General features: G+C 55.6%; 1 protein-coding gene across 9 annotated transcripts in view; it reads left to right on the top strand.

The window, feature by feature from the left end:
• avl9 (AVL9 homolog (S. cerevisiase)) overlaps positions 1-25,316 on the top strand; it is a 183,166-nt gene that overhangs the window by 40,391 nt on the left and 117,459 nt on the right. For 8 of the 9 annotated variants that reach the window (XR_005462168.1, XM_038810418.1, XM_038810424.1 and 5 more), the window contains one exon: positions 4,624-4,713. Coding sequence is in view for 8 of the 9 variants with exons in the window: in XM_038810418.1 (XP_038666346.1) it covers positions 4,624-4,713 (90 nt within the window). In the remaining variant the exon portion in view is untranslated. Of the gene's footprint in view, positions 1-4,623; positions 4,714-24,257; positions 24,396-25,316 lie in introns of those variants that run through there. The other variant, XM_038810425.1, reaches the window with a different exon arrangement.

The raw sequence follows: 25,316 nt of genomic DNA, 5'->3' as shown, positions 1-25,316 counted from the left end.
ATCTCCTCAAGCTTATCAGTCTGCTTCACGCTGTCCTCTCCAACAATATGGCCCCTCTCGTTTGTAAATACTGAAGAAAAATACTTGTTCAAGACCTCTCCTATCTCTTCAGACTCAATACACAATCTCCCGCTACTGTCCTTAATCGGACCTACCCTCGCTCTAGTCATTCTCATATTTCTCACATGTGTAAAAGGCTTTGGGGTTTTCCTTGATCCTACCCGCCAAAGATTTTTCATGCCCTCTCTTAGCTCTCCTAATCCCTTTCTTCAGTTCCCTCCTGGCTATCTTGTATCCCTCCAGCGCCCTGTCTGAACCTTGTTTCTTCAGCCTTACATAAGTCTCCTTCTTCCTCTTAAGACATTCAACCTCTCTTGTCAACCATGGTTCCCTCACTCGACCATCTCTTCCCTGCCTGACAGGGACATACATATCAAAGACACGCAGTACCTGTTCCTTGAACAAGTTCCACATTTCACTTGTGTCCTTCCCTGACAGCCTATGTTCCCAACTTCTGCACTTCAATTCTTGTCTGACAGCATTGTATTTACCCTTCCCCCAATTATAAACCTTGCCCTGTTGCTCGCACCTATCCCTCTCCATTACTAAAGTGAAAGTCACAGAATTGTGGTCACTACCTCCAAAATGCTCCCCCACTAACAAATCTATCACCTGCCCTGGTTCATTACCAAGTACTAAATCCAATATAGCCTCCCCTCTGGTCGGACAATCTACATACTGTGTTAGAAAAGCTTCCTGGACACACTGCACAAACACTACCCCATCCAAACTATTTGATCTAAAGAGTTTCCACTCAATGTTTGGGAAGTTGAAGTCGCCCATGACTACTACCCTGTGACTTCTGCACCTTTCCAAAATCTGTTTCCCAATCTGTTCCTCCACATCTCTGCTGCTATTGGGGGGCCTATAGAAAACTCCCAACAAGGTGACTGCTCCTTTCCTATTTCTAACTTCAACCCATATTACCTCAGTAGGCACATCCCCCTCTAACTACCTTTCTGCAGCTATTATACTATCTCTAATTAACAATGCCACCCCCCCCACCTCTTTTACCATCCTCCCTAATCTTGTTGAAACATCTATAACCAGGGACCTCCAACAACCATTTCTGCCCCTCTTCTATCCATGTTTCTGTGATGGCCACCACATCGTAGTCCCAAGTACAGATCCATGCCTTAAGTTCACCCACCTTATTCCTGATGCTTCTTGCATTAAAGTATACACACTTCAACCCATCTCCTTGCCTGCAAGTACTCTCCTTTGTCATTGTTACCTTCCCCACTGCATCACTATGTGCTTTGGCGTCCTGACTATCGTCTACCTTAGTTGCTGGACTACAGATCCGGTTCCCATTCCCCTGCCAAATTAGTTTAAACCCTCCCGAAGAGTACTAGAAAACCTCCCCCCCAGGATATTGGTGCCCTTCTGGTTCAGATGCAACCCGTCCTGCTTGTACAGGTCCCACCTTCCCCAGAATGCGCTCCAATTATCCAAATACCTGAAGTATTCCAGGAATTTTATAGCCAGCTACATGAGGCGGAACCCCCGGTTGGGAAGGAGGGCATGAATCAATTCCTGGGGAGGCTAGCGTTCCCGAAGGTAAATGAGGAGCTGGTGGAGGCCCTGGGTGGCCCGATTGGGCTTGGGAAGGTGATAGACGGACTTGGGGGCGATGCAATCGGGTAAAGCCCCGGGACCTGCTGGATTCCCAGTGGAATTTTATAAGAAGTTCTCTGGGTTACTGGGGCCGCTCCTGGTTAAGGCTTTCAACGAGTCCAAGGAGCTGCGAGTACTCGTTCCCCCCACCCCCCAAAACGTTATCACAGGCATCAATTTCTCTCATCCTGAAGCGGGACAAGGATCGGAGAGCTGTGGATCGTGCAGGCCAATCTCCCTCTTGAATGTAGATGCCAAATTATTGGCAAAGATCCTGGCCACCCAAATAGAGGATTGCGTCCTGGAGATAATTGGAAAGGATCAGACAGGATTTGTAAAGGGCAGGCATCTGACATCCAACATTAGACGGCTTCTTAATGTAATTATGATGCCAGCGGAGGGGCGCGAGGCTGAGGTGGTAGTTGCCATGGACGCGGAGAAGGTTTTCGACCGAGTGGAGTAGAAGTATCTATGGGATATTTTAGGCAGGTTTGGGTTTGGGCAGGGATTTGTGGAGTGGGTCCGGCTACTGTACCAGGCCCTGGTGGCAAATGTAAGAACTAACCGAGTTCGGTCAGAATACTTTAGTCTTTGTCGGGGGACAAGGCAGGGATGCCCGCTCTCCCCATTACTGTTAGCCATGGCCATAGAACCCTCAGCAATGGCTCTGAGAGCAGCGAATACCTGGAGGGGGACGGGATGGAACACAGAGTCTCTCTATGCGGACGATTTGCTGCTGTATATCACGGACCTGGTGCGAGGATGACCAAAATCATGGAGGTATTAGGAGAATTTGGGCGATTTTCAGGCTATAAGTTAAATATGGGAAAAAGCAAGATGTTTGTGATCCAGAAGGAGCTACCTTTTAAAGTGGTTGGGAAGAGTTTTAGGTATTTGGGGATTCAAGTGGCCAAGGATTGGGGCAGCTTCACAAGTTAAATTTGGGCAAAGCAATGGATCAAATGAGTAGGGATCTTTGTAGATGGGACATGCTCCCACTGACGCTGGCGGGGAGGGTTCAGACGGTGACGACGACTGTCCTTCTGAGACTGCTTTTCTTTTCTCAGTGTCTCCCGATTGTTGTCCCAAAGGCTTTTTTTTAGAAATATGGATGTGGCAATATCGAGGTTTATATGGACGGGTTAAACCCCAAGAGTAAAGACGACACTCCTGGAACGGGTGCACGGGTAAAGGGGATTGGCTATCCGGAGCTTTATTAACTATTACTGGGCTAGGGCAGCACTGTGGTGCAGTGGGTTAGCCCCGCTGCTTCACGGCGCTGAGGTCCCAGGTTCAATCCCAGCTCTGGGTCACTGTCCGTGTGGAGTTTTCACATTCCCCCCCGTGTTTGCGTGGTTTTCGCCCCCACAACCCAAAAACGTGGAGGCCAGGTGGATTGGCCATGCTAAATTGCCCCTTAATTGGAAAAAATTAATTGGGTACTCTAAATTAAAAAAAAAAACTATTACTGGGCTGCCAACATATCAATGGTCTAGAAGTGGGTAGTGGGAGAGGGGTCGGTCTGGGAGCGGATGGCGGCAGCATCCTGCAAAGGTACAAGTCTGGAAGCTTTACTGATGGCACCCCTGCTATTGTCGCCGGCTCGGTACTCTACAAGTCCTGTGGTGGTGGCAGCCCTGAGGGTGTGGGGACAATGGAGGCAGCATATGAGATTGGAGTGTGGTCACCGATCTGTGACAATCACCGGTTTGTCCCGGGGGGGTGGGGCTGGATGAGGGCTTTAAGGTATGGCAGCAGGCAGGGATTGAGAGGTTTTGGGATCTATTCATCCAGGAGGGCTTTCCGACCTTGGAGACATTAGAGGAGGAGGTTGATTTGCCGGGTGGGAATGGGTTTCGGTATCTTCAAGTGCGGGACTTTGTACGGCGACAGGTCCCAAGCTTTCCTCGCCACCCCCTGAGGGGACTACAAGATAAAGTACTGACAAAAACAGGGGTTGGAGGTGGGAAGGTTTCGGACATATACAGGGAATTGTTAGAGTGGGAAGGGATATCAGAGAGGTGAAGAGGAGCTAGGAGGAGAGCTGGAAACTGAACTGTGGAAAAAACCTTGCAAAGGGTAAATGTATCCTTGTCCTGTGCTAGACTCAGCTTGATTCAGTTCAAGGTAGTCCACAGGACCCACATAACGGTAGCTCGGGTGAGTAAGTTCTTCGAGGAGGTGGAGGACAGACGCGTGCGGTGTGGGGGTAGCCCAGCCAACCATGTTCATATGTTTTGGGCATGTGCGAAACTGAGGGAATTCTGACAGGGATTTGCAGATGTTATGTCGGAAGTCCTGGAAGGTAGGGTAACTCCAAGTCCAGAATTAGCAATATTTGGGGGGGTGTCAGATGATCCGGGGACAATTGGGGGGGGGGGGGGGGGGGGGGGGGAGAGAGAAGGGAGGCCGATATCACGGCCTTCTCCCTGGTGGCCCAGAGACGGATCTTGCTGAGATGGAGGGACTCGGAGCCCCCGGAATCAGGAATGTGGGTCAGCGATATGGTAGAGTTTCTCAGTCTGGAAAAAAATCAAATTCGCTCTAAGAGGATCAATACAGGGATTCGCTCAGAGTTGGCAGCCATTCATCGATTTCTTTAACAAAAACTGAACGTCAGCAGAAAGGGGGGGAAAGGGAAAAAGTGGGGTAGGAAAATAGGAAAATAAACCCATCTGGTTCATTAATATCTTTTAGGGAAGGAAATCTGTCGCCCTTACCTGGTCTGGCGCACTTGTGACTCCAGACTCTCAGCAACATGGTTTATTCTTTATGCTCTCTGAAATGGCTCACTAAATTGTATCCATCTTGGCATTTGTGATTTTTTAGGATAGGAACATGGTAGAAATTGCTGTGTGTAATTGCTGTTCTTATTTTTTAAATAACTAGTTCATACTTCACTGCTGAAACGGTGGTAATATTCTTTTTTGCAATTTCTTCCAACAGCCACTTTATGGGTTGCTTCAAGCAAAATTGCAGCTCATCACACATGCTTACTTTGAGGAGAAAGATTTTTCACAGATTTCTATCCTAAAGGTGAGGATTATTGTGCTTCTGTTTACATTGACTTTGTTAATGAAAATGTTAAAACAAATTGCAATGCTCTACATTTGCACCTCCCAAACCTACTTTCCATTCCCCTTACCTCATCAAATGTTTGGGCTCTGTCAACATTTCAACAATCACAGCCTCCCACACACTTCCCACCAGGAATTCCATTCATTATTGGACAAGACCCAGGTCGTTTACATCCTTTATTGTGAATGATCACTTGGCCTGAGTAGAAACTTGGCTCAGCACGCCCCTCTCTGAAACCTACTTACCAAACTGTTCTTCCCACCTTCCATCTACCCACCCAGACAGCCGTAAAGATGGATTGGCCTTCTCATCAAATCACATCCTGGTTTCACTTCATGTCCTCAGACTTTCCTTTTCTCTAGTGATTGCACATTGTCTCACATACCTCTGCATTCTATTAAGCTTTCAATCCCAGCCACCCAGAACCCCAGCCCACGTTTCTCACTAAGGCAGACTTGCCCAACCTTATATTGTGGGGGTGGGGAGCTGTACATTTCAATTATTCCAAAACACTAGGGGGCCAATGAGCAAAATTTGAAAGGATGAGATTTTGCACAACATTAAACGTGAATTCAAAAATTGTGCGCACGCACTTGCCGCCCTCACTCGCCGCCCTTGCCCTACCACACCCGTAACCACTGGCCCTACCGCACCCCGCAGCCGCTGGCCCTGCCGCACCCCGCAGCCGCTGGCCCTGCCGCACCCCGCAGCCGCTGGCCCTGCCGCACCCCCTCCCGCAGCCGCTGGCCCTGCCGCACCCCCTCCCGCAGCCGCTGGCCCTGCCGCACCCCCTCCCGCAGCCGCTGGCCCTGCCGCACCCCCTCCCGCAGCCGCTGGCCCTGCCGCACCCCCTCCCGCAGCCGCTGGCCCTGCCGCACCCCCTCCCGCAGCCGCTGGCCCTGCCGCACCCCCTCCCGCAGCCGCTGGCCCTGCCGCACCCCCTCCCGCAGCCGCTGGCCCTGCCGCACCCCCTCCCGCAGCCGCTGGCCCTGCCGCACCCCCTCCCGCAGCCGCTGGCCCTGCCGCACCCCCTCCCGCAGCCGCTGGCCCTGCCGCACCCCCTCCCGCAGCCGCTGGCCCTGCCGCACCCCCTCCCGCAGCCGCTGGCCCTGCCGCACCCCCTCCCGCAGCCGCTGGCCCTGCCGCACCCCCTCCCGCAGCCGCTGGCCCTGCCGCACCCCCTCCCGCAGCCGCTGGCCCTGCCGCACCCCCTCCCGCAGCCGCTGGCCCTGCCGCACCCCCTCCCGCAGCCGCTGGCCCTGCCGCACCCCCTCCCGCAGCCGCTGGCCCTGCCGCACCCCCTCCCGCAGCCGCTGGCCCTGCCGCACCCCCTCCCGCAGCCGCTGGCCCTGCCGCACCCCCTCCCGCAGCCGCTGGCCCTGCCGCACCCCCTCCCGCAGCCGCTGGCCCTGCCGCACCCCCTCCCGCAGCCGCTGGCCCTGCCGCACCCCCTCCCGCAGCCGCTGGCCCTGCCGCACCCCCTCCCGCAGCCGCTGGCCCTGCCGCACCCCCTCCCGCAGCCGCTGGCCCTGCCGCACCCCCTCCCGCAGCCGCTGGCCCTGCCGCACCCCCTCCCCGCAGCCGCTGGCCCTGCCGCACCCCCTCCCGCAGCCGCTGGCCCTGCCGCACCCCCTCCCGCAGCCGCTGGCCCTGCCGCACCCCCTCCCCCCGCCCCCGGCCCTGCCGCACCCCCTCCCCGCAGCCGCTGGCCCTGCCGCACCCCCTCCCGCAGCCGCTGGCCCTGCCGCACCCCCTCCCGCAGCCGCTGGCCCTGCCGCACCCCCTCCCGCAGCCGCTGGCCCTGCCGCACCCCCTCCCGCAGCCGCTGGCCCTGCCGCACCCCCTCCCGCAGCCGCTGGCCCTGCCGCACCCCCTCCCGCAGCCGCTGGCCCTGCCGCACCCCCTCCCGCAGCCGCTGGCCCTGCCGCACCCCCTCCCGCAGCCGCTGGCCCTGCCGCACCCCCTCCCGCAGCCGCTGGCCCTGCCGCACCCCCTCCCGCAGCCGCTGGCCCTGCCGCACCCCCTCCCGCAGCCGCTGGCCCTGCCGCACCCCCTCCCGCAGCCGCTGGCCCTGCCGCACCCCCTCCCGCAGCCGCTGGCCCTGCCGCACCCCCTCCCGCAGCCGCTGGCCCTGCCGCACCCCCTCCCGCAGCCGCTGGCCCTGCCGCACCCCCTCCCGCAGCCGCTGGCCCTGCCGCACCCCCTCCCGCAGCCGCTGGCCCTGCCGCAACCCGCAGCCGCTGGCCCTGCCGCAACCCGCAGCCGCTGGCCCTGCCGCACCCCCTACCCCAGCCGCTGGCCCTACCGCACCCCGCAGCCGCTGGCCCTACCGCACCCCGCAGCCGCTGGCCCTACCGCACCCCGCAGCCGCTGGCCCTACCTCACCCCCTACCCCAGCCGCTGGCCCTGCCGCACCCCGCAGCCGCTGGCCCTGCCGCACCCCGCAGCCGCTGGCCCTGCCGCACCCCGCAGCCGCTGGCCCTGCCGCACCCCGCAGCCGCTGGCCCTGCCGCACCCCCTACCCCAGCCGCTGGCCCTGCCGCACCCCGCAGCCGCTGGCCCTACCGCACCCCGCAGCCGCTGGCCCTGCCGCACCCCGCAGCCGCTGGCCCTGCCGCACCCCGCAGCCGCTGGCCCTGCCGCAGCCGCTGACCCTGCCGCACCTCGCAGCCGCTGGCCCTGCCGCACCCCGCAGCCGCTGGCCCTGCCGCACCCCGCAGCCGCTGGCCCTGCCGCACCCCGCAGCCGCTGGCCCTGCCGCACCCCGCAGCCGCTGGCCCTGCCGCACCCCGCAGCCGCTGGCCCTGCCGCACCCCGCAGCCGCTGGCCCTGCCGCACCCCGCAGCCGCTGGCCCTGCCGCACCCCGCAGCCGCTGGCCCTGCCGCACCCCGCAGCCGCTGGCCCTGCCGCACCCCGCAGCCGCTGGCCCTGCCGCACCCCGCAGCCGCTGGCCCTGCCGCGCCCCCTACCCCAGCCGCTGGCCCTGCCGCGCCCCCTACCCCAGCCGCTGGCCCTGCCGCGCCCCCTACCCCAGCCGCTTGCCCTGCCGCGCCCCCTACCCCAGCCGCTGGCCCTGCCGCGCCCCCTACCCCAGCCGCTGGCCCTGCCGCGCCCCCTACCCCAGCCGCTGGCCCTGCCGCGCCCCCTACCCCAGCCGCTGGCCCTGCCGCGCCCCCTACCCCAGCCGCTGGCCCTGCCGCGCCCCCTCCCCCAGCCGCTGGCCCTGCCGCGCCCCCTACCCCAGCCGCTGGCCCTGCCGCGCCCCCTACCCCAGCCGCTGGCCCTGCCGCGCCCCCTCCCCAGCCGCTGGCCCTGCCGCGCCCCCCCCCCAGCCGCTGGCCCTACCGCACCCTGCAGCCGCTGGCCCTGCCGCACCCCGCAGCCGCTGGCCCTGCCGCACCCCGCAGCCGCTGGCCCTGCCGCAACCCGCAGCCGCTGGCCCTGCCGCACCCCGCTGGCCCTGCCGCACCCCGCAGGCCGCTGGCCCTGCCGCACCCCGCAGCCGCTGGCCCTGCCGCACCCCGCAGCCGCTGGCCCTGCCGCACCCCGCAGCCGCTGGCCCTGCCGCACCCCGCAGCCGCTGGCCCTGCCGCACCCCGCAGCCGCTGGCCCTGCCGCACCCCGCAGCCGCTGGCCCTGCCGCACCCCGCAGCCGCTGGCCCTGCCGCACCCCGCAGCCGCTGGCCCTGCCGCACCCCGCAGCCGCTGGCCCTGCCGCACCCCGCAGCCGCTGGCTCTGCCGCACCCCGCAGCCGCTGGCCCTGCCGCACCCCGCAGCCGCTGGCCCTGCCGCACCCCGCAGCCGCTGGCCCTGCCGCACCCCGCAGCCGCTGGCCCTGCCGCACCCCTCAGCCGCTGGCCCTGCCGCACCCCTCAGCCGCTGGCCCTGCCGCACCCCGCAGCCGCTGGCCCTGCCGCACCCCGCAGCCGCTGGCCCTGCCGCACCCCGCAGCCGCTGGCCCTGCCGCACCCCGCAGCCGCTGGCCCTGCCGCACCCCGCAGCCTCTGGCCCTACCGCACCCCGCAGCCTCTGGCCCTACCGCACCCCGCAGCCGCTGGCCCTACCGCACCCCGCAGCCGCTGGCTCTACCGCACCCCGCAGCCGCTGGCTCTACCGCACCCCGCAGCCGCTGGCCCTACCGCACCCCGCCCCGCAGCCGCTGGCCCTACCGCACCCCGCAGCCGCTGGCCCTACCGCACCCCGCAGCCGCTGGCCCTGCCGCACCCCCTACCGCAGCCGCTGGCCCTGCCGCACCCCGCAGCCGCTGGCCCTGCCGCACCCCGCAGCCGCTGGCCCTGCCGCACCCCGCAGCCGCTGGCCCTGCCGCACCCCGCAGCCGCTGGCCCTGCCGCACCCTGCAGCCGCTGGCCCTGCCGCACCCCTCAGCCGCTGGCCCTGCCGCACCCCGCAGCCGCTGCCCCTGCCGCAACCCGCAGCCGCTGGCCCTGCCGCAACCCGCAGCCGCTGGCCCTGCCGCACCCCGCAGCCGCTGGCCCTGCCGCACCCCGCAGCCGCTGGCCCTACCGCACCCCGCAGCCGCTGGCCCTACCGCACCCCGCAGCCGCTGGCCCTACCGCACCCCGCAGCCGCTGGCCCTACCGCACCCCGCAGCCGCTGGCCCTACCGCACCCCGCAGCCGCTGGCCCTACCGCACCCCGCAGCCGCTGGCCCTACCGCACCCCGCAGCCGCTGGCCCTACCGCACCCCGCAGCCGCTGGCCCTACCGCACCCCGCAGCCGCTGGCCCTACCGCACCCCGCAGCCGCTGGCCCTCCCGCACACCGCAGCCGCTGGCCCTCCCGCACCCCGCAGCCGCTGGCCCTCCCGCACCCCCTACCCCAGCCGCTGGCCCTCCCGCACCCCCCAGCCGCTGGCCCTACCGCACCCCCTACCCCAGCCGCTGGCTCTGCCGCACCCCCTACCCCAGCCGCTGGCTCTGCCGCACCCCCTACCCCTGCCGCACCCCGCAGCCGCTGTCCCTGCCGCACCCCGCAGCCGCTGGCCCTGCCGCAGCCGCTGTCCCTGCCGCACCCCGCAGCCGCTGGCCCTGCCGCAGCCGCTGGCCCTGCCGCACCCCGCAGCCGCTGGCCCTGCCGCACCCCGCAGCCGCTGGCCCTGCCGCACCCCGCAGCCGCTGGCCCTGCCGCACCCCGCAGCCGCTGGCCCTGCCGCACCCCCTCCCGCAGCCGCTGGCCCTGCCGCACCCCCTCCCGCAGCCGCTGGCCCTGCCGCACCCCCTACCCCAGCCGCTGGCCCTGCCGCACCCCCTCCCGCAGCCGCTGGCCCTGCCGCACCCCCTCCCGCAGCCGCTGGCCCTGCCGCACCCCCTCCCGCAGCCGCTGGCCCTGCCGCACCCCCTCCCGCAGCCGCTGGCCCTGCCGCACCCCGCAGCCGCTGGCCCTGCCGCACCCCGCAGCCGCTGGCCCTGCCGCACCCCGCAGCCGCTGGCCCTGCCGCCCCCCGCAGCCGCTGGCCCTGCCGCACCCCGCAGCCGCTGGCCCTGCCGCACCCCGCAGCCGCTGGCCCTGCCGCACCCCGCAGCCGCTGGCCCTGCCGCACCCCGCAGCCGCTGGCCCTGCCGCACCCCGCAGCCGCTGGCCCTGCCGCACCCCTCAGCCGCTGGCCCTGCCGCAGCCGCTGACCCTGCCGCACCCCGCAGCCGCTGGCCCTGCCGCACCCCGCAGCCGCTGGCCCTGCCGCACCCCGCAGCCGCTGGCCCTGCCGCACCCCTCAGCCGCTGGCCCTGCCGCACCCCGCAGCCGCTGGCCCTGCCGCACCCCGCAGCCGCTGGCCCTGCCGCACCCCTCAGCCGCTGGCCCTGCCGCACCCCGCAGCCGCTGGCCCTGCCTCACCCCGCAGCCGCTGGCCCTGCCGCACCCCGCAGCCGCTGGCCCTACCGCACCCCGCAGCCGCTGGCCCTACCGCACCCCGCAGCCGCTGGCTCTACCGCACCCCGCAGCCGCTGGCTCTACCGCACCCCGCAGCCGCTGGCTCTACCGCACCCCGCAGCCGCTGGCTCTACCGCACCCCGCAGCCGCTGGCTCTACCGCACCCCGCAGCCGCTGGCTCTACCGCACCCCGCAGCCGCTGGCCCTACCGCAGCCGCTGGCCCTACCGCACCCCGCAGCCGCTGGCCCTACCACAGCCGCTGGCCCTACCGCACCCCGCAGCCGCTGGCCCTGCCGCACCCCGCAGCCGCTGGCCCTACCGCAGCCGCTGGCTCTACCGCACCCCGCAGCCGCTGGCCCTACCGCACCCCGCAGCCGCTGGCCCTACCGCACCCCGCAGCCGCTGGCCCTACCGCACCCCGCAGCCGCTGGCCCTACCGCACCCCGCAGCCGCTGGCCCTACCGCACCCCGCAGCCGCTGGCCCTACCGCACCCCGCAGCCGCTGGCCCTACTGCCCCCCCCAACCCACTCGCTATCACATACCTTCCCCCTGGGTCCTGCAGTCCTTGGCCCCCACAAACTCAGTTCTTTTGTACAACAAAGTGGCCACTCCCGTGACTTTGAGTCTGACCCTGAGTGAAATACCTGTCCCCCCCCCCCCCCCCCCAAATCCTTTCCTGAACCTACCCTGATCCTTCACTCTGAGATGCGGCTCCTGTAAAAAGATACCTCTGTTTCAGACTCCTCGGGTGTGCAAAATCCCAAAACCTCTTAATTGACCTGTTTAACCCACGGCGTTCCATGTTTCAATTCTTACCGGAGCTTTACGCCTCCACTCCCCTATACCGTCCGCCATCATCCCACTCCTGCTCTGCCTCCTCCAATACCACCCTAAATGGGGCCCATCCAAGATGGCCCCATCTCATTTCATTTCATTTCTCCGTCCTTGACCACGCACAGTCTGCAACTCTGTCACTCCACAATCCAATCCCCCTCAGGCCTGGCCACATCTCACAGCCTCCTCCCCCACCTAACCTCCGTTCACCAGCATTACCTGCCAGCTCCTGCTCGAAGGGCCTGCCCACTCACCCCTCTGCCCCGCCCCCATCAGTTACCCTTCGTCTGTGAAAACGGCCCCCCTACCCACCTGAATGCCCCTTAACCAGCAACCCCACCCATCATACACACCCCTTACCCATAAAGAAAAAACACCCAAAATCGCAAATTGCCCCCTCCAAAAAGAAAACCACCACAGGAGTGGGGGTGTTGGTACTTACCCACTTACAAACTTATAACTCCCCAAAGAAAAATCCCCCTCACCATCTGGCAACGCACTCCCTCTACACCTCCTGCGCCATTTTCCTACCGGAGCTACCCCACTAATGGGTATAAATCACCTAAACCAACACCTTTGAGCCGGAGCTGCCCTGTGTGCCCACTCACTCCATGGTCATCACTGGAAGTCCTCCCTATCTTCTTTTAATAGCAGGGAGTACATTTTATCTAGTCCTGGTGATTTATACACTATCAAAGATAAAAATCCCTTTAATGCTGCTTCTTCTCTCTCCCTATGTTTCTTACATAGGGAATCTATCATCAAGGAAGAAATAGCGAGGCATCTGGATGGAAATTATCCCATTGGGCAGACGCAGCATGGGTTCATAAAGGGCAGGTCGTGCCTAACTAATTTAGTGGAAATTTTTTAGGACATTACTAGTGCGGTAGATAACCTGGTATATCTGGATTTCCAGAAAGCCTTTGACACAAAAGGTTGCTGCATAAGATAAAGATGCATGGCATTAAGGGTAAAGTAGTAACATGGATAGAGGATTGGTTAATTAATAGAAAGCAAAGAGTGGGGATTAATGGGTGTTTCTCTGGTTGGCAATCAGTAGCTAGTGGTGTCCCTCAGGGATCAGTGTTGGGCCCACAATTGTTAACAATTCACACAGATGATTTGGAGTTGGGGACCAAGGGCAATGTGTCCAAGTTTGCAGTTGACACTAAGATGAGTGGTAAAGCAAAAGTGCAGACGATATTGGAAGTCTGCAGAAGGATTTGGATAGGTTAAGTGAATGGACTAGGGTCTGGCAGATGGAATACAATGTTGACAAATGTGAGGTTATCCATTTTGGTAGGAATAACAGCAAAAGGGATTATTATTTAAATAGCAAAATATTAAAACATGCTGCTGTGCAGAGGAGGCCTGGGTGTGCTAGTGCATGAGTCGCAAAACGTTTGTTTACAGCTGCAACAGGTGATTAAGAAGGCAAATGGAATTTTGTCCTTCATTGCTAGAGGGATGGAGTTTAAGACTAGGGAGGTTATGCTGCAATTGTATAAGGTGTTAGTGAGGCCACACCTGGAGTATTGTGTTCAGTTTTGGTCTCCTTGCTTGAGAAAGGACGTACTGGCGCTGGAGGGTGTGCAGAGGAGATTCACAAGGTTAATCCCAGAGCTGAAGGGGTTGGATTGCGAGGAGAGGTTGAGTAGACTGGGACTGTACTCGTTGGAATTTAGAAGGATGAGGGGGGACCTTATGGAAACATATAAAATTATGAAGGGAATTGATAGGATAGATGCGGACAGGTTGTTTCCACTGGCAGGTGAAAGCAGAACTCGGGGGCATAGTCTCAAAATAAGGGGAAGTAGATTTAGGACCGAGTTTAGGAGCAACTTCTTAACCCAAAGGGTTGTGAATCTATGGAATTCGTTGCCCAGTGAAGCAGTTGAGGCTCCTTCATTAAATGTTTTCAAGATAAAGATAGTTTTTTGAAGAATAAAGGAATTAAGGGTTGTGGTATTCAGGCCGGAAAGTGGAGCTGAGTCCACAAAAGATCAGCCATGATCTCATTGAATGGCGGAGCAGGCTCAAGGGGCCAGATGGCCTACTCCTCCTAATTCTTATGTTCTTACATCCAATATTTTGCACTCTAACCACAATATTTGCAAGGCCCTCCTCTTTCGTGAAGACCGGCACAAACTATTGATTAAGACTCACACCCACAACTTCTGCCTCGACACATCGGTTACCCTTTTGGTCCTTTATGAGCCCTTTTTATCCTCTTTCTTAACATATTGATAAAACCTCTTTGGGCTCTCCTTGATTTTACTTGCTAATATTCTCTCATGCACTCTTTGCTTGCCTAGTTTTCTTAATTTTCCCTCTACACTCTATTTACTCCTTTCGTCTTTCTGCAGTGTTGAGTTCTTGGTGCCTGGCGCAATCTTTCATTTATTTGCCTTATTACCCCCTATAAGCTCCTTGACAGCCAGCGGACTCTAGATCTCACCCTTTTTCTTTGTGTGATCATGTTTACTCTGGACCCCTTGAATGACCCTCTTTGACTGCTGTTCTGCTCCACTGCTGATTTACCTTCAAACATCTGTTTCCAGTTCACTTTTGCTGAATGAATTCTCAGCCTAGTAATATTTGCCTGGCCCAGTTTAGAATTTTAACTCTTGTTCTATCTTGGCCTCTTCCATAATTATGTTAATACGGACTAAATTATGATAAATGCTGTCCTACTGCCACTACTTGCACCTGCCCAGCTTCAGTTCCTAAAACTCAGTCCAGTACTGTGGTCTTTTTATATAAATAATGTGGAGATACCGGCGTTGGACTGGGGTGGGTACACAAGAAGTCTTACAACACCAGATTAAAGTCCAACAGGTTTGTTTCGAATCACTAGCTTTCGGTGCACAGCTCCTTCATCAGGTGAGCGAAGAGGTGGGTTCCAGAAACACATATATAGATAAAGTCAATGATTGCAAGATGGTACTTTGAATGCGAGTGTTTGCGGGTAATGAAGTCTTTACAGACGGAACGACTGGAGAGAAGGGTAATCACAGGTTAAAGAGGTGTGAATTGTCTCAAGCCAGGACAGTTGGTAGGATTTTGCGAGCCCAGGCCAGATGGTGGGGGATGAATGTAATGCGACATGAATCCGAGGTCCCGGTTGAGGTCGTACTCGTGTGCGGAACTTGGCTATCAGTTTCTGCTCGGCGATTCTGTGTTGTCGCGCGTCTGGGTAAACTCCGCAGGTCTGGTGGCATCTGGAGAAATAAACCGTTAACGTTCCGAGTCCATTTGACTCATCTTCACGCTGTGGTCTCTCTTGTTGCACTTGGTACAGACTGGCCAAAAACATTCTGAATGCATCTCAATAATTCTGTTCCCCCATTCCTTACACACTAAAATTATTCCAGTTAATACGGGGTAGTTAAAATCCCCTCCTATTACTGCCTTATTCTTATTGCCCCTCTGAGATTTGCATGCATATTTGTTCTTCTATCTTCCCCATCTGACCATTTGGGGGGGGGGGGGGGGGGGGGGGGCGGTCAGTAGTACACTAGTGTGACAGCCTCTTTTTTGCCACTTATCTCAAAGCACATGACCTCAATTGATGATCCTTCTGACATGTCATCCCTCCTCACAGCTGTAATTGTTCTTGGACCAAAATTGCCACCTTCCCATCCATTTTTATCCCCATCTGAAAACCCTGTAACCAGGTGTGTTGAGCTGCCATTTTTGCCCTCTTTAAGCCATGTTTCTGTAATTGCTATGGTATCATTCTATCATATTTATATCTGTGGCCTCAGCTAGTCTGTTTTATTTGCTATAGAAATTTTGAAAAAATAGGAGCAGGCATAAGCCATTCATCCCTTCGAGCCCGCTCCGCCATTCATTATGATCATGGCTGATCACCCAGCTCAATAGCCTAATCCCACTTTCCTCCATATCCTTTGATCCACTTCGCCTTAAGTGCTTTATCTTTTTTTTAATAAATTTAGAGTACCCAATTATTTTTTTTCCAATTAAGGGTCAATTTAGCATGGCCAATCCACCTACTCTGCACATCTTTGGGTTGTGGGAGTGAAACCCACGCAGACATGGAGAGAATCTGCAAACTCCACACGGACAGTGACCCAGGGCCGGGATTCAAACCCCGGGTTCGCAGCGCTAACCACTGTGCCACATGCTGCCCTCCTAAATGCTATATCAACTGCCTTTTGAAACCATACAATGTTTCGGACTCACTACTTCCTGTGGAAACGAATTCCACAGGCTCTCCACTCTGGGGGAAGATATGTCTCCTCATCTCTGTCCTAAATGGTTTACTCCGTATCCTCAGACTGTGCCCACCCACCATCGGGAACATCCTTCCTGCATAAACCCTGTTCAGTCCTGTTAGAATTTTATAGGTTTCTATGAGATCCCCCCTCATTCTACTGAACTCCAGCGAATACAATCCTAACCAACTCAATCTCTCCTGGTACGTCAGTTCTGCCATCCCTGGAATCAGTCTGGTAAACCTTCGCTGCACTCCCTCGAGAGCAAGAACATCCTTCCTCAGAGTAGACCAAAACTGCACACAATATTCCAATACTCCTTATATTTAAGTGTATGTCCTTGAGCACTACTAAACTCATTATTTTCTAACCTTTGTTTCCTCTGCCTTCCAGACTCATTCACTAATTTTTTGAATTCATCCTCCGGTTTCCCTCCCCCTTTAAACACTGCCCAAAAGGTTAGCAAACCTCCAGGCAATGATATTTGTCCTGGCTCCTGAGGTGCATACCGTCTGACATGTACAGTTCTCATCTTCTCCAGAAACAGTTTAATGCCCCTGGAACCTAAGGCCTGTCCCTCTGCACCATCTTCCTGCCAAGAATTCTTCTGCTTTAGCCTACTGTTTTTATGCACACTAGCATGTAGCACTGGGAGTAATCCAGAGATTGCTACCTTTAACATCCTGCTTTTTAATGTCTTTCCTAACTCCTTAAACCCTGCCTGCAGGACTTCATCTGTTTTTCTAACCATGTCGTTAGTAGCAATATGGACCATGACCGTTGGTTTATTCACCCTCCCCCTCCAGAATGTTCTGCAGCCAGTCAATTCGGTCTGTGACCCAAGGAGGCAACATATCATCCTGTATTCATATCTGCAGCTGCAAAAACGCTTGTTTACTCCCCTAACTATAGAATCCTCGTTCACTATTGCTTCCTTGTATCCCTGTACAGCTGAGCCACACGTGGTTCCATTGCTCCAGATGCGCCTCCCAGGTGAATCGTTAACCTCATCAGTATTCAGAACTGAATATTGGTTTTAGGAGGGGGTGCTCTCAGGAGACTCCTGTACTTACCTGCCTTTTTGTTTTTGATTGTCCCCTCTCTGCCAGTGCATAGTATTAAGCCGCACTGTGACAAAATCTATAAATATGCAATCTATGAAGCTCTCAACCTCACAGATGCAACAGCAGCTACTGCTCAAGTTCTGAAACCCAGAGCTCAATCTTCCGCAACTGATGACACTTCTTGCGCAAATGGTTATCCAGGACATGGGAAGTGTCCTGGAGTTCCCGACATAGAACCGGATATACACTCTTTAGGTTGGAGCAGCCCTGCCATTTCTTTATTTATTAACTAATAATCTTGTTGTTGCTAATAAAATTTACTACAGGTAGTAAACCGTGCCAATATGAATAAAACTTTATCAATAATATCAAACTTTACTACAATTAATAAAGCTGACCAATATTGATAAAATTTACTAATAGAACATAGAACAATACAGCACAGAACAGGCCCTTCGGCCCTCAATGTTGTGCCGAGCCATGATCACCCTACTCAAACCCACATATCCACCCTATACCCGTAACCCAACAACCCCCCCCTTAACCTTACTTTTATTAGGACACTACGGGCAATTTAGCATGGCCAATCCACCTAACCCGCACATCTTTGGACTGTGGGAGGAAACCGGAGCACCCGGAGGAAACCCACGCACACAGGGGGAGGACGTGCAGACTCCACACAGACAGTGACCCAGCCGGGAATCGAACCTGGGACCCTGGAGCTGTGAAGCATTTATGCTAACCACCATGCTACCCTGCTGCCCTCCATGCTACCCTGCTGCCCTAATATTTAGTGCTTCTGTCATACCGCTGATTTAGAAATCCATCACCAGATCTGGTAGGATCACATCAAGCACTATCAGTTTTCATTTCCCTTTGTCAAAATCACTCGCTAGTCCTGGAGTATGTTATGCTTTTCTTTCCTACCACCCATCATCTCACACCTGTATGCCTTGCCTCTTCCACCCTTAACTCCACCAAAAAGCCACTTCCGGTGACGGTGATGTGCTGAGTAGATGCACATCAGATGGCTCTTCGCCAGACCAGAACCAAATAGGCACTTTTGGTCAATTTTGCCCCCAAATCCGAAGGCAAATTAACCTCAACGGTGAGAAGAAATGCCAGCAAACAGGAGCTTGAGGGATCGAAGGGACAGCAGGAGTGGCAGAGAGGGGCACGAACAGCAGGCAGGCGAGCCGGCAGACCCACGAGGCAAGGGGTCTCGGCCACCCAAGAGAGAGGGAGATGAGGGGGGATCTTAGAAGGATGAGGGGGGATCTTATAGAAACATTAAAAATTATGAAGGGAATAGATAGAATAGATGCGGGCAGGTTGTTTCCACTGGCGGGTGACAGCAGAACTAGGGGACATAGCCTCAAAATAAGGGGAAGTAGATTTAGGACTGAGTTTAGGAGGAACGTCTTCACCCAAAGGGTTGTGAATCTATGGAATTCCTTGCCCAGTGAAGCAGTTGAAGCTCCTTCATTAAATGTTTTTAAGGTCAAGAGAGATAGTTTTTTGAAGAATAAAGGGATTAAGGGTTATGGTGTTCGGGCCGGAATGTGGAGCTGAGTCCACAAAAGATCAGCCATGATCTCATTGAATGGCGGAGCAGGCTCGGGGGGCCAGATGGCCTACTCCTGCTCCTAGTTTTTATGTTCTTATGACCTGCGCATCAGCTTCCGTCCTCAACCACCACCACCTGGAGACGATGAAAGACCTTCCTCATGAAGGAGCTAACCACCATGAAATAGGTGATCAGGATCAAAATCCAGGTGGCGGTGACAGAGGCAATGGTCACCATACAGAAGGCGATTGATGGGTTGGGGAAGGAAGTGGAAGCACAGGAAAGGACAATCCACGACCTAGAGAAAGCCTCGATGGGCCAGAGTGGCAGCATCGTTGCCCTGGAAACAAAAGTTAAAAGGTTGGTGATGGCCCAAGGGAACTTGAAGGGAAAAGTCGAGGACCAAGAAAACCGGTCCCGCGACAGAACATTCGGATTGAGGGCAGAGACCCGAAGGGGCTATGTCACCCAAATGCTGGAGAGTGCTTCCCCAACCCCGCCTGAGCTCAATAGAGCAATGGGTCGCTCAGACCAAAATCCAAGGCAGGGGAACAGCCGAGGCGGTCATCGCGAAGCTACATCGATACCAGGATCGTGAGAGGATCCTGAGGGGTCCGAGATAGACTAAAATGAGTACCTGAGTAGGGCACAAAATTCGAATTTCTCAAGACATGGGGCAGACCTGGCAAAATGCAGGACCAAGCTTAATCAAGCAAAATCGGCCCTGTACAAAAACGGGGTGTGATTCGGTATGCTGTTCCCAGCCATGCTCTGGGTCACGGACCAGAGCAAGGAGCACTATTTTAACACCCCAGCAGAGGCAAACAAATTCATAAGGACCGACAGTTTGGACAACGGGCAAGCAAGGCACCGATAAAGGTGGATCAGAGGAGGATTGCAGAAGAGATAGAAACTTATTGGACATTCGATATGTTTACACGGGAGTGTGCTGCCTCGCTCTGATAATAAAGATGGGGTCACAGGGAATGGCGAGGACAGGGAATGCAAGTGAAGGTGAGGACAGGCAGCGAAAGTGGTCAGTTAGCAGGTGTGGATTAGGGTTAGACCAGCCCTGGGAGGGGGGGCCATCATACTAGCAGGAATAGCTAGCACGGGAAGACGGACAGCAAGGGGGGGCCCACGGCCCACCTCCCGGCAGGGAGGAAGCACCTGCCGGGGGGGGGGGGGGGGGGGGGCCACAGGGACAGGGAGGGGGGACGGCTCGGGGGGGGGGGGGGCACAGGGACAGGGAGGGGGGACGGCTCGGGGGGGGGGGGGGGGGCACAGGGACAGGGAGGGGGGACAGCTCAGGGGGAGGGGGTGGAAGGAACACAAATGGAACTGGATGGGAAGAAAGGATTGGTTTTCGAATTGGCTTCCACAGGTAAGGAACGGGTTGAGGAAACAAGATGGTGCATAAAGCAGCCACTTTGGAGGGTGCCTGAACAATAGGAGACCCCGGAGTTCCGGAGGGGTGCACCCACATGGCATTTAGACAGTTGGCAGCCGTGTTGGGTACTCCCTGGACAAAGGGAAACCCCGGGGTGCAGGGGCCCGACTTCATGGTGAGAATGGTGCCCGTGGCCATTTTGGACAGCCCCCTTACAAAGGGAAACCCCAGAGTGCAAGGACGCATCCACCAGGTAAGTACGGTTGATCCTGTAGAAAGGGGAGGACCGAAACCCCACCACCAGGATTGTCATCTGGATCGTCAGGGAGGGCGGCACGGTAGCAGTGGTTAGCACTGTTGCTCCACAGCGCCAGGGTCCCAGGTTCGATTCCCGGCATGTGTCGCTGACTGTGCGAAGTCTGCACGTTCTCCCCGTGTCTGCGTGGGTTTCCTCCCACAAATCCCAAAAGACGTGCTTTTTAGGAATTTGGACATTCTGAATTCTCCCTCTGTGTACCCAAACAGGCGCCAGACTGTGGTGACTAGGGGCTTTTCACAGTAACCTCATTGCAGTGTTAAAGTAAGCCAACTTGTGACAATAAAGATTATTATTATGAAGTTATTATTATTCACGGCCCACTGAAAAGATCCAGAGTCTTCACCCATTTGAGAAGTTTGAACGCCGACATTGTCTTCCTGCAGGAGACGCACCTGAGGGAGTAGGACTGAGCATGGGTAAGAAAGGACTGGGTGGGACAGTCATGTCACTCATTACGGGGCGAGGGATAGGGAAACAGCTATACTGATTAGTAAGTGGATGATGTTTACAGAGTCAAGGATACTCACAGACCGAGGGGAACGGTATGTCATGGTCAGCGGTGTCCTTGACGGGGCACCGGTAGTTCGGTAAATATGAACGCTCCCAACTGGAGAGCAGGCAGCCACGAGGGAGATAGCGCAGGCGAAGGAGAGCAGAGGTAGACTGGTGGTGGAACAAAATGAGGTCAACCAAGCATTTGAGACATTCTACCGAAGGAGATGAAACGGTTTGTTGATTGACTGTCTTGGGGAACGATAGGCGGGGGGTGCTGGAAGCACCAATAGGACTGAGAGAAATCATGGAGAGTATCCCATGCAGGCGGGGAAAGCGCCGGGACCCGATGGATTCCTGATGGACTTCTATAAAAAAGTCGCACCAGCCCTGGCCCCACGCCTACGGGACATGTTCGCGGATTCACTAGTGAGGGACACCCTGTCTCCAACGCTAACATAGGCAACGATATCGCTGATACCCAAAAAGACAAAGACCCGACAGAATGCGGATCATACAGACCCATTTCGCTGCTCAGTGTGGACGCGAAGATACTCGCGAAAGTCCTGGCCAAAGAGACTGTAGAACTGCTTACCGGAGGTAGTCACAGAGGACCAGACGGGCTTTGTCAAGGGTAGGCAGCTAATTGCGAACATACGGCGGCTGCTGAATGTAATAATGACCCCCTCCCGGGAGAGATCATCTGAGGTGATTGTCTCCCTGGACCTTGAAAAGGCCTTTGAGAGTCGAATGGAAGTACCTCATAGAGGTACTGGAGCATTCACATCATGGGTGAAACTCTTGTACAACACCCCCAAGGCGAGCGTTCGGACCAACACCACCAGCTCTGAATATTTCCAGCTGCACAGAGGCACAAGGCAGGGATGCCCACTGTCCCTGCTCTTGTTCGTCCTGGCAATTGAGGCCCTGGCGATTGCCCTGCGAGGTGTGAAAGGCTGAGGGGCATCTGAAGAGGAGGCAGAGAGCACAGAATCTCTCTCTATGTGGATGACCTGCTCCTCTATGCCTTGTACCCACAGAACGGCCTGAAAGCAATCATGAAGATCCTGGAATACTTTGGGGCCTTCTCTGGCTAAAAACGCAACCTGGGCAAGAGCGAGGCATTCTTGGTGAACCTGAATGGGAGTGGGGCAGAGCTGGAGGGACTACCATTCAAACTATCCCATAGCAAATGCCACACCTGGGGACCCAGATAGCATGACTGGAAACAGATCTACAAGTGGAATCTGACCAGTCTGGCCACATTGAGGCAGCATTTTGGTCTAACCAAGATACCATTGCCCCCCATCTGCGGTAACCACAAATTTCCACATGCCGTGCTTGACGCCACCTTTAATAAATGGGGACAAGGTGGAGGGATGCTAGCAGTTAGGGACCTTTACATAGGGGACACACTCGCGACCTTGGGTGAACTGACGGAAGACCTGAAGCTACCGACAGGCCAGGAGCTCAAACACCTTCAAATTAAACACTTTCTACGCAAGTCGACAGCAAGGTGCCCAAGGGCTCTGAGTGACACATTACTGGAAAAGCAAATAAACACGGGCAGTAAAGAGGGGGGAACTGTGGAGACATCTATGGACAGTTGCTGGAAAGGATGAGAATACCACTAATTGGGTTGGGGACTCTGGGTTGAAGAACTGAGTAGGGCCAATTCCTTCTCCTGCGCTAGGCTAAGCCTCATGGAGTTTAAAGTGGTGCACAGAGCCTACCTGACTAGAACCTGAATGAACAGGTCGAACAGTGCCAGGAGACTTGGCCAACCACACCTACATGTTCTGGGCCTGCCCCAGACTAGTTGGGTTCTGGACAGCCAAGGGGGAGGGTTCGAGGAAAACAAATAAGAGCACACACAACGGAAAGAAGTAGAGCGGGAAGGGGAGAGGAGGGAACCCAAGAGAGTCACTGAGCGAAACAAGGGGGCAAAGAGAGGAGGGAGGGGGCAGGAAGCCTCTCCACCCCCCCCCCCCCCTCCCTCCCTCCCCCAGGTTGCTGAAAGGACAACAACCAAAACCACAACAAAGGAGCGGAGCACACAAATGGGGGGGAAGGAAGGGGAGGGAGAGGGCAGATGGAAGGAATATATGTTAAGAAAAATCTGTGAATAAGAAACGTCACTATATGTAAATGCCATGGGGCATTATAGATTGAGTTGTTACTCTGTAAAAACTGAAAAATGCCAATCAATATATTTTTCAAAAACCCGCTAAAACGTGAGACATTTATCCAGCTGCTTCCGCCACATTCCTCCCTTTGAATCCCAGCTCACATATGCTGCTTCCTCCCTTCGCCCACTTCCCTTCAATATATCCTCTCCAAGTTTATCTTGAATATTATGTACAATTCCTGTTTCCTAAATCTCCATCCCACTGACCTGCTAGCCACCAAACTTCACTTTCTAGATAGTTAATATTGAAAATGACTCCCCTTTCTCGGGTATTATCCCTCCTTTGTTTCAAAACTGCAAATCTCCCTTCTCCTGAAAAAAAACCCACTCTTGACCACCCCCCCCAGCACTGTGCACATTTTTCTTCCTTCCCTTGAATATGTTGTCACCTCCCAAATCTCTGTTCCATCTCTCTTGCTACTTCATGTTTAATGGATTCTGATGATTCATTAATTAATAATCTTTACTATTGTCACAAGTAGGCTGACATCAACGCTGCAATGAAGTTACTGTGAAAAGCCCCTAGTCGGCACATTCGGTGCCTGTTACGGTACACGGAGGGAGAATTCAGAATGTCCAAATTACCTAACAGCACGTCTTTCGGGACTGTGGGAGGAAACCGCAGCACCCGGAGGAAACCCACACAGACACGAGGAGAACGTGCAGACTCTGCACAGACAGTAGTCCAGCGGGGAATCGAACCTGGGACCCATGCGCTTTGAAGGAACAGTGCTAACCACTGTACTATCGTGCTGCCCCAAGGAGACTGAAAATGATGAGCATACGTTAATCTAATGAATAGTCCCATCTTCAGTCTTTGAATGTAAATAACTCTCTTATTAGCCCGAACAGCTTTTTTTGTTTTCACCTTCTGGATAATAATTGTACTAATATAGTCTTATCTGATTGACTGTTAGATAAAATTTCCAGGCGAGGATTCCTGAAAATCTCATTTTTCCAATATTGTATTAGGATACCCTGGACTAAGAAGCGGTCAATTCCAGCCTCCCTTAACCTGGAGTCGCAACACAATTGAGTTAACCAATAATTCTTCGAAAAATCCCCAAGTCTTTGGTCCCTGGCTGACCAATAATTGCAGCCACCAGGTTTGCAAATTTAAACACAATTTTTTTTTATTTATAACAAGAACTATAATGAAATATGCGGCAAATACAACTGGTTAACTTATATCTAATTCCTAATACACACACATACACACACACAAGGGGTAGCACGGTAGCACAGTGGTTAGCACATTTGCTTCACGGCTCCAGGGTCCCAGGTTCAATTCCCGGCTTGGGTCACTGTCTATGTGGAGTCTGCATGTTCTCGTGTCTGCGTGGGTTTCTTCTGGGTGCTCCGGTTTCCTCCCACAGTCCAAAGATGCGCAGGTTAGGTGGATTGCCATGCTAAATTGCCCTTAGTGTCTTAAAAAAGGTTGGGTGGGTTTGCTGGGTTATGGGGATGGGGTGGGGGCATGCGCTTGTGCAGGGTGCTCTTTCCAAGGACCGGTGCAAATTCGATGGGCCGAATGGCCTCCTTCTGCATTGTAAATTTTATGATTCGAAGACAGACAAACACAGGGGTGAAAATAATAAGTAAAAGGAAAAATAGTTTTTGTTTCAGATGGCTGTCTTTAAGCAGATCTTCCTTAAAAGTAAGCTTTCCGATCCAGGTCTCTGTTTGCAGCCTGTAATGGTTTCACGGTAGATTAATTCATTCAAATTCTCTGTAGGTTCAGAAATACATCAACTCACAGCCTTTCTGGAAAGAGAGAGTGGGGGGGGGGGGGGGGAGAGAGAGAGAAGAGAGAGGGAGAGAGAAGGTCCTTTCTCCTGAGCGTCCAGGATTCAAGCTGAGCTCCTTGTGTCTCTGAAAATCATTCCACTTGATTAGGACCCAATCACTGCCTGTTACCAGGCAGAATACGGCCTTTTGGCCAATTCATTGGCCCCCACCCAATCAAACTGAGTCCCACCCCATCTCTCGGGTGCCGAGAAGTTGGTGAGTTCTCCTCTTCAAACACTAACAGCACCATATGTTATGTTCCAACTTCTTGAATTCCTCCTTCTCTCTGCAGCTTGACTTAAAGATACATGTCCATTAGGCATCCATGGATCAAAAATGATAACAGCAAAAATAAAGAAAGGGGAAATAAGGGAATCAGCAGGAAGGATCCTTACAATTGTATTAGTGCTGGAAATATCTTCTCATTCGTAGTTGCTCCTGTGTTTTTCTTTTCTCCATGGTAAACTTGGCTTGCCTTTACAGGAAAAAATTTTGGTTATTTTTTTTCTTTAATTTTGCTTCTTTAAACATAGCAAAGTTTATTATTGCATCAAATTTCTTAACATTGTGTACAATTTGAAAGTACAAATATGTTTAAATGTGCAAGATTGTGCAGATCCTTAATATCACATGACAACTTGTTGAGTGATGGATTTTCTTACCTGTGCTTGTGTGACAACAGTGGTACATTTTGTATGTGTGCACTGCTTAGAGTGTTAGGTATTAAATCCATCTGTTTTTATTTGGATTAATTGGAACACAAAGTAGATCTTGTGTGGTGCTTAGATTT

Source organism: Scyliorhinus canicula, chromosome 10 (assembly GCF_902713615.1).
Source record: "Scyliorhinus canicula chromosome 10, sScyCan1.1, whole genome shotgun sequence".
NCBI classification, from domain to species: Eukaryota; Metazoa; Chordata; class Chondrichthyes; order Carcharhiniformes; family Scyliorhinidae; genus Scyliorhinus; species Scyliorhinus canicula.
Note: the sequence above shows the minus strand (reverse complement) of the source record. Positions and strands in the feature narration are given on the sequence as shown.